This window comes from Toxotes jaculatrix, chromosome 8 (genome assembly GCF_017976425.1).
Source record: "Toxotes jaculatrix isolate fToxJac2 chromosome 8, fToxJac2.pri, whole genome shotgun sequence".
NCBI lineage: Eukaryota > Metazoa > Chordata > Actinopteri > Toxotidae > Toxotes > Toxotes jaculatrix.
This window is the reverse complement of record NC_054401.1, coordinates 4,048,649-4,062,033: the sequence shown is the minus strand read 5'-3', so window position 1 is coordinate 4,062,033 and position 13,385 is coordinate 4,048,649. Positions and strand designations below refer to the sequence as shown.

The following is a 13,385-nucleotide window of genomic DNA, read 5'->3' as shown; positions in this document are numbered from 1 at the left end:
GGGGTAAGACGTTAGAAAAGATGTCACAATGAAACTTCCCCAGTTTATTTGCTTACATTAAGATTATTATTTTTTGTATTACAGATTTTCTGAAATGGTATGTTTAAAAATGCAAATGAGGCATTGTCTTATTAATTGTGAACTAATTTTCATGAACTTCCAGAACAGAAATCTGAACACTGGATAAAGCCAAGCTCAAATTTCTTGTTTCATTTTGTTGACACATTGAAGTCAAAGGTTTTCACAGAGGGGATTTTGGATATCTCTTTTTTTTATCACTCCATAACTCAGAAAATACTGTGAACAGCCATAAAAACTCAATTTTCACCTTGTTTTTAGGAATAAAATGTTATATAAATCAGACTATGAATGATATATGAACAAACCCCACAAACCTTCAGAATATAAATAGGAATAAAACTGGAAAGTTTAGCGTATGTAAGTGCTACTGGCTCAGCGTATGAGAAAAAACTCAATTGGAGAAAAAAGGGCATTAAATATATCTATTGTAAAATTCCATACATTTCTAATGGAAACCACTGCATCTTGCGTTAAAATGCTAACTTTTGGTGAATTTAAGAGAAATCTACAGATGTAAACAGATGTTTTTTTTTTCAACTAGTCTGAATTAGACATGTTATGGAGGTAAAATAGCCCAAAATCCCCAAACTGTCCAGTGCATAAAAAAAACAATGTTTTGCTAGTAGTGTCTCACCTTAGTGATGTAAAAAGACATTAAATGCAGAGTTGCAACTGATGTTCATTTTCAGTGTTTGCTTTAAGCCAGTTTAGTCCATAAAATGTCAGAAAATAGTGAAAAAAAAAAAAAAAACATCACAAGTTCCCAGAGCCCAAAATGGCATCTTAAAATTGCTTGTTTTTCTCAAAACAACAGTCAAAATCCCAAAGATAAAAATGTGAAAAGCAGCAAATCCTCACATATGAGAAGCTGGAACCAGTCAACGGTTTACTTTATAAATGATTTCTGCAATTAATTGTTTATCAAAATTGTTGTTAATTTTCTGTCGGTCAACTCATCGATTACTCAACTGATCGTTTCAGGACTAATCAAGTGTTCTGTTACAAACTGGCAGCCTGGGAACAAATGACTCCCCCCAAAACAAAGGTGTAAAATGGGGTTGCAGTATTAGTCGAACCCTCTTTAAAGTATATATTGATGAATTGGCCAAATCACTGGCAAAATCAGATAAACAGAGCGGCAGAGACAGAGAGAGGAAACCAGAGAGAAAGAGAGCTGAACACACACGGGCCCCCGCTCGTTTTTCCTGCTGCAAGCGCCCCTCCAAGACAGACAGATTTCATTTGGCGCATCAAGCAGATGCATCTGGAGATTGCTCTGTCTCTCTCTCTCTCTCTCTCTCTCTCTCTCTCTTTCTGCCTGCCCTGCTTTCTCCCCCTCTTTCATATTCTCCCTCTCTCTCTCTCTTTCTCTCTCTCCTGATTGTTCTGATTAGTTAATTACTTTATACAACACATCTGCTGGATTGATGCATGAATTATACATCAGCTGCATGTGGCGACTATTATTTCGTGTTACTTCTACCTTCCTGGCTCGTTGTGCTCGGCAAAACAATTTAAGGTGTTACCAGCTAGATGGTTACGGCTCTGAGGGAGTCGGGGTGGGGGCATTGAAGGGATGCTGGGGTGGGGAGAGAAAAAGGGGAAAAAACAAATACAAAACAATAACAATACTGACAACAATATGCAGCAAAATCAAAATAGATTTATATATCAAATAGATTGGTTTTGCCGTGAGGTAGTGCTGGAGCCGCTAACTGCAGGGATTCAGTCCTACCTGAGAAACACTCTGGTTTCTGGGTTTTGAAAATGAGAAACGTATTTACATGGTGAATGGGAGTGTGGAGCAACTGAACCGAGCTCCTGTGAGAGCGTCCAGCTTGCTCCGGATAGCACGTCACGTGTGTAAGACATATGTTCGATGTGTTTCGCATTGCAACGTATCGCTGAAATAGTTTTCGTTAAACCTGCCTGACACTTGACAAGTGAGAGAAATGAGAGATTGAACGATGGGCGATGAGTGTCTACTGTCTGCGTGTGCGTTTCCATAAATCTGTCATGTGGTGTGTTGGAAAACGTTACGAGCAAGGAGACAACAGTGAAATAGAAAAGGATGCACGCAACGGTCGAGGCTAACATCTGCTTGTAAGAAAACACACAGCCTCACACACACTCACACACACTCACACACAAACAATGGATTTTCCAGAACACCTTAAACTGCTCCAGCAGCTAGAAAGCCTCTGGGGAGAAGGAAGTGAACAAGAGGAGGGAAGGAGGGAGAGACAGAGAGAAGGGTAGTCGAGAAAGACAGCTATCCATGCATTCAGGGCTAGCATGCTGGAAATAAACACAACCTTCTGTGTTCTGGCTGGTGGACGTGTTCATATCAGTGTGTGTGTGTGCGCTTCATTGGTGAAGGAGGGTGGCGGTGTGTGTGTGTGTGTGTGTGTGTGGAGGGGGGGGGGGGGGGGGGCAGAGTGAGGTAGGAAAAGGGTAGGAACAGCTCTCCAGAGGGTTGCAGAACACTGGGTTAGCGTGCAGCTGGCACAAGCCTCCACACCAGCGCCACTCGGCTGTTTGTGTGCGTGTGTGTGTGTGTGTGTGTCTTGTGTCTATGAGCACATATGAGCCTGTTTGTGTCCATGTCTATAAATGCTTGTATGCTCTCACTGTGTGTATAAATACAACGAAGCCTCACACCTACAGAGTAGCATTTAGCATACAATATGGTGAGTGATGGCAGAAGACGGGGAGCGGTACTCAGTGTAAGAGGGTTTTTAGCTTGTTAGTCTTCTTTATTATATGCGATGTAGATTCAGAAGAAATATATTTCACTTAAAATAGCCAGTGCAGCCAGGTTTATTTATGGTACTATTTCAGGTGAACAACCTTGTATTCATCTGCTGTAGAGTCGTTTTTAGCTGTGCACCCTCCAGTTGCCCACCACACTGACTTTATTTATGAAAAGAGCTAAAGCAGTGCTTGGCTCAAAAACTGTAAACTTTATTATCATATTTAGTTGAAGTTTTGCTAACCTTCAATGCAAAAATGCACATTAGTTAACATCACTTACGTTTTAAATTTAGAGCCGCCAAGAAAAGATAAATCTTCTTGATCATTCACCACAGTATGAGCTAAATTGTTAGCGCAGACACAAGGAGGATTTTCATATCTGTGTTACTGTTATTTAAAGATTAAACTCACAAATAAACCAATCACACCACTGGGCGAAGACGTTTCTGGGTTTCAAATGGGTTTTTCCCAGTTCTTGGGAAAAGTCTGTTGTGGATGTGTGTCTGTGTGTGTCTGTGTGAGTGAGTAACAAAGCTATTCTCAGTATCAAACATGCAGAGGGCATCGGCAGATTGGCACCTGCCTCTGGGCACACAGTACGTGTTAGGCGTGTGACTGTCGGAAGCAGGGATTAATAGGTATAAGTGCACCTCAACGTGTATAAAAACAATCCAATGCTGGTGTATGTATGACAAGGGGAAACGTTGTATGAACACCTACACACACCTACAGGTGCACATCTATACATTCATGTGTTTGTGTTTCTAGTATAAGCTACAGGGAAACACAATGTGCCTGTGTGTGTTTCTTACCTGTGCAGCTGGATCTTAAGCGTGACCACGTGGTAGACGTCCTGCAGCATGTCGGCCACTGTGGCATCCGGTGCATCTGTCACGTATGACAGAGGGACAGGGTTCCACTTCCCCACCTGAATCATGCCTGAATGATGCAATGTACACACACACACACACACACATAAACACGGGCAAAAATGGACACACATGGGAATAATGACAGATCAGACATACAAAAGCATGAAGACGTGAACAAACAAAAAAGAGAATGCATCAGTGCTAAGTTCATTTTAGCATTTTAGATTGACGTCACTAAAGCTGCATAACCATAAAGAACAGATTTATTTTAAAACAATAATGAATGAAATCACAGGCCGTCTCCCCCAGACGCGTTTAGGTGACATAAACACTCTCTATAAACTGTATTTGTTACTGAAATCACAACAGCCATGTAGGAATTTCTCCTGAGACTGCCTTAAAAAAAGCGGCAGCCCACACAGCAGGAAGTGAGAAGGGAGACTCATGGGAGAGGTGAACTAGGATATGTGTGTGTGTGTGTTGAAGTGTGATGGACAGGCTATAATAAAAGAGCACGCTAAGAGGCACCTTGAAACAGCCACCCTCGGCCTGTGTGTGCTCAAGTGCAATTAGCAAACCCTTTCCTCCACCTGCCCCTCCCACCTACTGAGTCACTGAGTGTATGTGTATATAAATATATACAGTATGAGTGTGTATTTGTGTGTTTTACTTGCTTAGATGCACAGAACGTGAATGTTCACGTAAACATTTTAGTGGGTAAGCCTGGGCATTTGGACTGTGTGGGAATGTGTGTGTGTGTGTGTGAGACCCCGAAGAGACTTGAGCATCTCCTGTCTAGGATCAGTGTCAGGCTGCGTTACTGTGGCTTCAGATCTGCTGGCGGTCGGCTATTATGGTCACAGATTGTGTGAGTGAGGCATAAAGAGTGTGTGTTTGAATGTGTGCATGAGTAACAGCATGTCAGAAAACTCTGCAGAGAGGACGTTAATGAGCATTAGAGAGATAAAGGAAAAAAAGTGTCAGGCCAGGGTGGAAAATGAAGAGATGATATTGAGAGTGACAATGAGAGACATCAGCGGTTACCTTTGGCCTGGGCCGCCGAGCTGTGGGAGTAGCCCAGTGACAGCAGGGCCATCTCAATGAGCTGGTTGAAGAGCATGTCCTTACGCACCAGGACGAACTCGGCGTGCTCCTCCTTGCTGTCAAAATCCATGGGATTCTCATAGTGCTCGACTACACAGAACACAGGCAGCATGTTGCCTGAGGACATCGAGACACAGACACACAAGTTAGAGCTCAAAGAGTTCACAATTCTCCACACGCAAACTCTGACCTTCAGTGCTCTGTGTGTTTGCAAAGGGACAAGATTAATATTTAGTGGCTACACCGAGGTGGACTGTCAAACGATTATGAGTGAGAGACTAAATTGCTGCTGAGTGGACGTTCTGGACACAAAGTTTGGACCACGAAGGCATTTTTCACCCTTTATAGGGCAATTTCCATCTAAACTCTCACCCCTTAGTCTCAATGCCAAACTCTCACATCAAGGTGAGGAATCAAAGACTCCTTAGGTGCATGATAACCTGCACATTTTAAGACACTAATTTAGAAATACTCTCTTTTGTCTTGTAATTTCCATTCCATTCCTCGTGAGTTTTTTAAGGATTGTTTTTGCACCTGTAATCCCATTTTAAGCAGCTTTTTATTAACTATTGGAAGATTGCTTCTTGCAGTCTTATGTTTTTCGTACAGGCTTTAAGATGAGGTCATGATATTACAGAGATGGTGCAATATGGCCTGCCATGACTAGTATGAGTTGCATGTAAGAGAATCTGCATATTATAAGCAGAATTTTCACCTTTAGTTCAGTGTGAACAAACACCAAGCAGCCGCAAAAATCCTACAACTCGTACGTCTCCTTTTGGCACAATAAACTGTTTATTCACTGTCAAGGTGCTGGGATCACATTAGCCTTTCCTTCTGCCTGCCAACCCAAAATCATCTTCCCATGATGCAGCGCTTCAAATCCCGAGCCACCTCTGCGCCCTGAGGTTTACTACTCTGTGTCAACAGTGGCTCTGCTGTTAGGTGGAATGAGCAATCCTTGTCTAAAGACTGCCGAATGTTCAAGGGACCCACTGTGCAAATATCACCCAATATGCCATTTTTGCTAAAATAACATCCCTGAAATTTAAGAAAGTTAACGGGCACGAGGGCAGCGTGGCCTTTTGAAGCCTCAGTCTCAATAGAAACAACAGCAGAAAATCGAAATTCTACCAAAGTGTTGATGAGGACAGTATCTATAGCTTACAGTACTTAGTAAAATCCTATAATGTTCATGAGGTACCCTGTTGCCCTACTTTCTCAGTATGTCTCTACTCTGCTGTCACCTGGACAATTTTCTGTACATTTATTATCCTTGCTGATTAAAATGATTCACATTCTAATATTTTCCAATCCCAGGCATTCCAGAAGATGCACACAGCTCTGGCAAAACAATCAATAAGCCGACAGATGCCAGGGAATGTGCTGAAAGAGCTGCTTTTCTCCTCCCCTGATTTTAATAGATAAAGATCTAACAATAAAGACTGCTGTGTAGGTTCATTTGGGGGATCAATACTGGCTTTGTTTCCAGGGAGCCCAGAGAGGGCTGCTGTAAATATTGTTTCGGGCTCGGACACAATGCCCACTGTGGGCCCTCTGCGAAGCCTCCGTGGCGGACCGCCCACCTCCATCGGCTGCTTCACCCTTTACCCAGGAAGAAACTAAAAAAACTGACGGGAGGAAAGGGGAGAGGAGGGGGGAGCCATGAGGAGGCTTGGAGGAACAAACGTTGTAGGAGGCCAAGAGAAGCAGAGATGATGAAGGTGAAAAATTAGGCTCTCTCAGCTGGAGTGCGACACGTAGATTAAAGGAGCAAATAAGAGAAACGGCCCGTCTGAGGACACTCACACAGCCACATTCCAAGAGCTCCCGAGTCCCTCTTGCCCAAAGAAAACCAAACCAGCCAAAAAAACAAACAGACGAGCCTTAGCGGCCAAGTGCCATTACAACTCCAAATCTGCAGGTTTGGAAACTCATTTCCGACCCACTAAAAACACACACACACACAAAAAAAAAAAACACAATCATAAAAAGGTTCATATTTTAGATAGATCTGCCCGCCATGTTTTTCACAAGACGACACCAGTTATATTAAAAAGCTATGTCATAATCTCAAAGTAAAGGCTCCCTTTAAAACAGCAATGGCTCTTAAAGGACTGAAACTTTCCCTTAATAAACAAATGCCGGCGCAGGGGGGCTGCGGCTGGAGAGAGGAGCTGTGACACAGCGCTATGCAGCACGACACAGGAATAATTCTCACAATGTTCTTCTATTAGCTATTGTCTGGGCAAATAAGTGGGAGTGTGTGCTGTGTGTGTGTGTGAGTGTGTGCTGAGATGACTACAGATGCACTGTAAAAAGGTTTAAGAGTTTTGGAGCGCATGCAGGGGGTGGTGGTGGTGGGTGGAAGATGGTGTGTATGTGTCTGTGGGAGGGGGGGCTATTCAAACCGCATTCAAATAGCTTTCGTATATTTACGTGGTTTATTCTTCTCTACTCAAGCACAAATGCACACAAAACTAAGTATATTTGTTTCATAATCAGTGTGTATAGAAGAGTCGGCAACTAACATTTAATTACTTTATTGATTATTTTGTCAAATATTCAATTAATTAAGGAATTGTTTAGTCTATGGAGTGGCATAAATTAGGGCTGCAACTAATGATTCATTTCATCATCAGTTAACCTGCCGATTACTTTCTCATTCTGCCTGTAAAATGTCAGAAAGATTCCTACGAAAAAATCCAGTTCAAACCCCCAGAAATTCAGTCGTCTGTCACAATAAACCAAAAAAAAAAATTAAGCAGCAAATCCTCACACATGCACGTGTTTCTGCTGGAAAAACTGACTTATTTGTTGGTGATTAAATTTCTGTCAATCGACTAATCAATTCATCGAGAGAAGTGCCCCTCAAGGCGAAGTCTCCAAATCGACTGTGTTGTTCAGTAAACAGTCCAAAACCCCAAAAATATGCAATCACATGAAACTGAGAAAATCTGTAAATCTTTGCATTTAAGATGCTGGAAGCAGAAAATGTTTAAAAAACTTTAAATGGTTGTTGATGAGCTTTCTTTTGATCAAGTACATGATTAATCAGCTAATCATTTCAGTGTTAGTCCAGACCCACAAACACTCTCTCTCCCTCTTACCTCTCTTGTGGCAGGTCTTCAGCAGGTGGCCGGTGGGTTTGTACGGTACCCCGGACAGTTTGGCCCCAGTGCTGCCCAGCCTGGCCCGGCCCAGGGGGCTGCCGTTCTGCTCCAGCCGCGGCAGCTTGGCCGGCGGGGCCTTGGCCTCTGCCATGCTGTTGACCAGCTCAGAGTTCTCCTTGCCCAGACACGCCTCGCTGAGATGTTCCATCATTCTCAGCACCTCTGCTCACTATCACCTGGGGAGATAGGGACAGAATGATACAGCTGTCAGAGGAGATATGTGTGCAGCATAAAGAGAAGCACGAGAATGAACAGCTACAAAATCTTTTGTGTTGATATCACTGACATGTGAAGACGTGAAGGGACATATTTTATAGAGTAAAAAAAAAAAAAAAAAGAAGAAGAAAAAAAAGTGCTTTAAGTAATTGAGACCTCTGAGAACAGACCCATTACGGCAGTAACTGTCAATTCGCTTCAGTAATGATGACTCGGGCCACGGTGACGTTTTCGTGCCACCATAATGTTCCTATTTTTCAACGCATGTATTATGTATGGGTGTCCCGCTAGAGATTCCCATGCGAGAGGGGGCAAACAAGCCCCGGTTTTAGTGCAAACACATTAATTTGCTGGGAGATTCCACTTGAATGAATACAGTGCAGTTCAAGGAACAAGGTTCTTCTGCGGTGCACGCAGAGAGGGGGAAACTAACGTAATTCAGTTTCTGAGTCACTTCGTGTGGCTTCACATTCATGGCGGCGCTCGGAAGGAAAGGGAGGCGAAAGGCCACAACGTCACTACACTGTGACTGACACACACACAGTCACACACAGAAAATCAGTTACATGACTTTACAGGTGTGAACTTTTATTTTTATATTTTGCAAGTGCAGAGAGATATTCACGGCAAGCCATAAGTTTACAACTCTGGGATGGGAGGAAAAAAAAAAAAGCAGCTTCTGGGAAACTCAAAAATAGACAGTTGCTGACTCATTATGGTAGTCATCAAAAGTTAAAGTGGGGAAAGAAAAAGGACAAGAGAGGAGCAGATAGGGAGGGAAGATGGACTCTGTGGCTGCTTTACCCACAGGTGCTTCAGTGCACAGGCAGAAAGCCACTGACTGAGGCTGAAGCTGACAATTAATACATTATTTGAGCGCCCTGGGTGAACTTTTACGGTTAGACGCCTTATCCGTGTAATACTTAACTAATACAAGATGTGTTCATTTACAAAACTGCGTTAGAAAAGTACTCATGGGTGATTCTGCATGCAGGTTAAAGCACGGTGCTGATGAACATGACCTGGAATGCTGTTATCAAAGAGTGAAAAAGGGCAAAATCATCCACCCCCACGCAAAAAGATCATGAACTCTCCCATTCATAGCATGCAATGAGGCAACTAATTCCCCACAAATAGGGGGCCAAAGGAATCCAGACCCGGATGCAGTCCGGATCCAGGTCAGGATTTTTTAATGACCTTAAAACACACACACCAAAAAAAAAAAAAAAAAAAAACAGAAGCAATAGTTCAAATGGACACATTACCCCCTAAAGGAGGGAGTAAAAGGAGGACAAGGAGGACAAGTTGAGTGAAAAATAAATCTCCCACACCAACCTGAAACGCAGCACTTCAGCACTGGAGAGCATATAACACCGCCTGGAAAACGCGTCTTCTTCAAGTTTGGACAGGGTAGAAAAAAAAAGAAAGAAAAAAAAAGAAAGAAAGAAACCCAAAACAACTCCCGGTTCCTCTCTTATCTCTCTCTCTCTCTCTTTCTTTCTACGTGTGCATGACAGCAGCTGGTTATTTAAAAGAAGAAGAAGAAGAAAAAAAAAAACCCCAAAACAAACAACAAACAAATCAGTGTTTTAAAAGACGCTTCCTCCTGCTCTTCTTCTCAGAGGACTGACAGGCGGTGCGAAAAAACAACAACCCGGCGGGTCTGACGAACAGACGACGAGGTCGAGATGGACCGTGATAGGCGAACATTGGTAAGCGGTTATGTGTGTGTGTGTGTGTATGTGTGTGTGTGTGTGTGTGTGTGTGTGTGCGGTGTCCGTGTAGCCCCAACGTTAGCTAATTCCGTCCAACTGGCGGAAAAGAACGGCAACGGCGGCCGTTAGAGGCAGCGACATTTAGCACAAAGTGAGCGGTTAGCCGCGTCCATCGCTTACAAGTGAGGGGCGACTTCTGCTTTAGTTCGCACCACAACATCCAAATCGCTGTGTCGGCGGACGGGCGGCCGTGCAGCACAGTTAGCAGCCGTGCAGCACAAACCTCCACCCCCCCCCCCCTAAAAAAAAAAAAAAAAAAAAAAAAAAAGAAGAAGAAGAGCAGCCCGGACACAGTTGTAGGGATAACACCAAACCGCCGCCGAGACCTAATAAACCCTCGCTGTGTATGTTCACGGAGGGACTAACGTACACAAAAATAGCTTAACGTCGGCTTAGCTAGATCTGACTACCGGCAGAGACTGACTGAGAGAGAGAGGGAGAGAGAGAAGGAGAGATTAAAAAGAAAAAACAAGAAAAATCACAAGGATAATAATAAGAATAATAATAACAACCGGCAGTGTGATCTTGCTATCGCGTTGGAGGCGATGTGGTAGACGATATGCGGACAGTCGAAACAGGTTCGCAAAATAAAACAAGGAGAGAGGGGGGTCAAAAAGTGCGGTTTACTTTCCGATGTCGAGCATAAATAAGGCTTGCTGTGGATGCATAAGAGAGCTGCCTGCGATAGTAATAGTAGGAGGTGTCCTGTTGGTTGGGGATTGGCGTCCGGACGGAGCTCCTCTTTCTTTCTATCTCCCTCTCTGTCTCTCCCCCTCTCACTCCGTCTCTCCCTCTCTGTCCCCATTAAATTATTAGTTGTATTGACTCATCACTCCCCCCTCTCCTCTCCTCGCTGCTGGTGCTGCCGCTGCCTGTGCTTTCCCTTTCTCCTCCTCATTTCAAATGGCGTGGTAGAAGGGGTAAAAAATAAATAAATAAATAAATTTAATAAATAAATAAATAAAAAATAAGGGGAGAAAAAAATGAAACAGGAGGAAGGAGGGGGGTGTATATGTGAGAGGTGGAGTGTGAGAAAGAAAGAAAGAAATAATCCCCTTCTTATTTTTTTTTAAAAAAAGAGAGAAAAGGCGATTCATCCGCATCTAAGGCCGAAAAGTCCTGGCAGAGATAAATAAAGTGGAGAAAGTGGACAAGCACAGAAACTACACACACACACACACATGCTTACGCTCACATAAACACACACGCATGCACACACACACTCACACACTAACACACACACAACAGAGAGGGACGGTGGTGCGATTTCCGGCTGTGCGCGCAGGAATTTTTAATCAGCTTGATTAGAGTGAGGCGGTCCTGCATTTATTACAGAGCAACACACAGATGCTCACACACACACTAACACACACACACACACACACTATAGATACCTTAATTTATGATGTCTTTTTTTTTTTTTTTACTTTGGCCCAATTTACAGTATAGTTTTTTTTTTTTTTATTTCACTTAAATATTTTACATGACAAAAACTGCCATTGAAAGTACCACCAAGGAAAGGAGAACTATCTGACCCTCGGTCAGTGGCAGCTATTCTCAGATAAATACACAACACAGTGAACTAAAGAGGAGCCAAAAATACATGTTACACAGAAAGCTTTAGGTGTCCTCTAACACCTGACTAACAGTGTTAGTGGGAGCTTTTGCAGGTACTATAAGACTAAACTAGCAAGAGTAAATAATAGACTTAATTCTTATTATATATGCTATGAACTGATATCAGAAATCACTTATCATAAAACCTAAAAAGTGGGTAATCGCTCTACTCTGTTCATGCTTAGACAAGAACTGCAACACGAACACTAATTTTGATATATTTAAGTAGGTATTTATCCACGTCTTCTACTCTTCAAAGACCACATACACTCTGAATGTATATTAATAAATACACAATAGACTTTAAAGAGTGGGAAGTCTCTGTTCTGCACACTGAAGGTGATGAAATTAGTTATACTGTAGTAAGTTGGTGGTTTGTCAATATCAAGCTGGAGGCATTTCTTTGACTTATATTTAGCTTTTGCATTTTAAATATGCATGTATTCTGGCATAATACAATCACCAAACAAAGAAAAAAATGAATTATATTTTCAAAAATGTGTTGATTAATTTTTTTCATCCTTTATTGTCATATAATCTAGGTCACTCTGATAAAACCTAATGATGACGTATGCTATTAAATCTCTTCAAAAAGGTTAACACGTGACTAAAAACGTAGTTTAACCTCTTTTTTCCTATAAATAGAAGAGTGAATTTTGATGGGATGCCCCGACACATCTATGAATGACTAGTTTCTTGTCAGCAGACAAAAAACAAAAAGATGTGTGACATCTCTCATCTCAACATCTCGCTGTTGCACTCATATTATTCTGCTATTATTCCACAAACTTTACCTCCATGGCAGGTCATACCATATTATGACTGGATTATACAAAAATATTAGACAAGCCAATCTCTGTTGATATTGTCAACAAGGCCCTGAACTGTCAAAGTGGAGGAAGAAATGAGAGGAGGAATGTTTAGAGGCTGGAGAGCGACACAATCTCTGCAAACAATAGCATGCTGGAAGGTTTTCTCGAGTTGATGTGTGAGCCATTGTTATTATTTTGTAATTATTTCATGAACCTTTCCCTGCTGGCAGGCTTTGGTGCTCCGGAGCAAACAGCAAAAATATCAGACAAGGTAATCTCTGTTGATATTGTCAATAAAGGCCCGATATGGTGCTTGTACCTAACCTTAAGATGGCCTAATAATGACTGTTTCTCTCTGACTTTGTGAGTCTAGACTAATATCTGCTGGAAACACACACACAGACACACAGGTGACAATAAATACGCCAGTGCTGTCTGCTGCTGTGAGGTGTAGATGTATTTGGCTCTCCATCTTTAGGTCCTGTTCACATTAAGAGGAGCAAGCGTGTGAGGCAAAGGTCAATGTCAAGACCACAGGGGAAATGTTTTTTGCACACACATAAAATATACTAAAATCACATTAATAGAATGGTAAAAGCAGCGAAAAGTAACGCCAAAGCAAAGCAAAGCATTCACCATCACTGTGCTGCAGATTGAGCATTTTTATGTGGCAACAGAGGCATATGAAAAAAAAGAGAGGTGGGGCAGTATGAGCCAGCTCATCAGGCCAATATCTACATCAAAGAAAAATGTACAAGTACGTCTGTCCATGTTATGTAAGAAGAAAAACAGGAAACCAACATAAAACAGGAAGTGTGAACACCTATCACGACGACAAAGCCAGAGGTTATGAGCCAACCGTGGAGGTCAGGTGCATGTGAAATGCTACATACCGCGACGTGCTTACAAGAAAATCTTTGCAGGGCTCATAAATTCCCTCTGTGTGAGACCATAAATACAGTAATAGTACATTATCTCACA

At 42.4% G+C, this 13,385-nt stretch overlaps 1 protein-coding gene across 4 annotated transcripts in view; it reads right to left on the bottom strand.

Moving 5' to 3' along the window:
* Positions 1–13,385, bottom strand: part of LOC121185714 (DNA-binding protein SATB1) — a 59,247-nt gene that overhangs the window by 36,861 nt on the left and 9,001 nt on the right. For 3 of the 4 annotated variants that reach the window (XM_041044078.1, XM_041044081.1, XM_041044080.1), the window contains exons 2-4: positions 7,922–8,160; positions 4,752–4,928; positions 3,648–3,774 (exon numbers count right to left, since the gene is read on the bottom strand). In XM_041044078.1, the coding sequence (XP_040900012.1) occupies positions 3,648–3,774; positions 4,752–4,928; positions 7,922–8,135 (518 nt within the window). In that variant the 5' untranslated portion in view covers positions 8,136–8,160. Of the gene's footprint in view, positions 1–3,647; positions 3,775–4,751; positions 4,929–7,921; positions 8,161–9,535; positions 9,799–13,385 lie in introns of those variants that run through there. The other variant, XM_041044079.1, reaches the window with a different exon arrangement.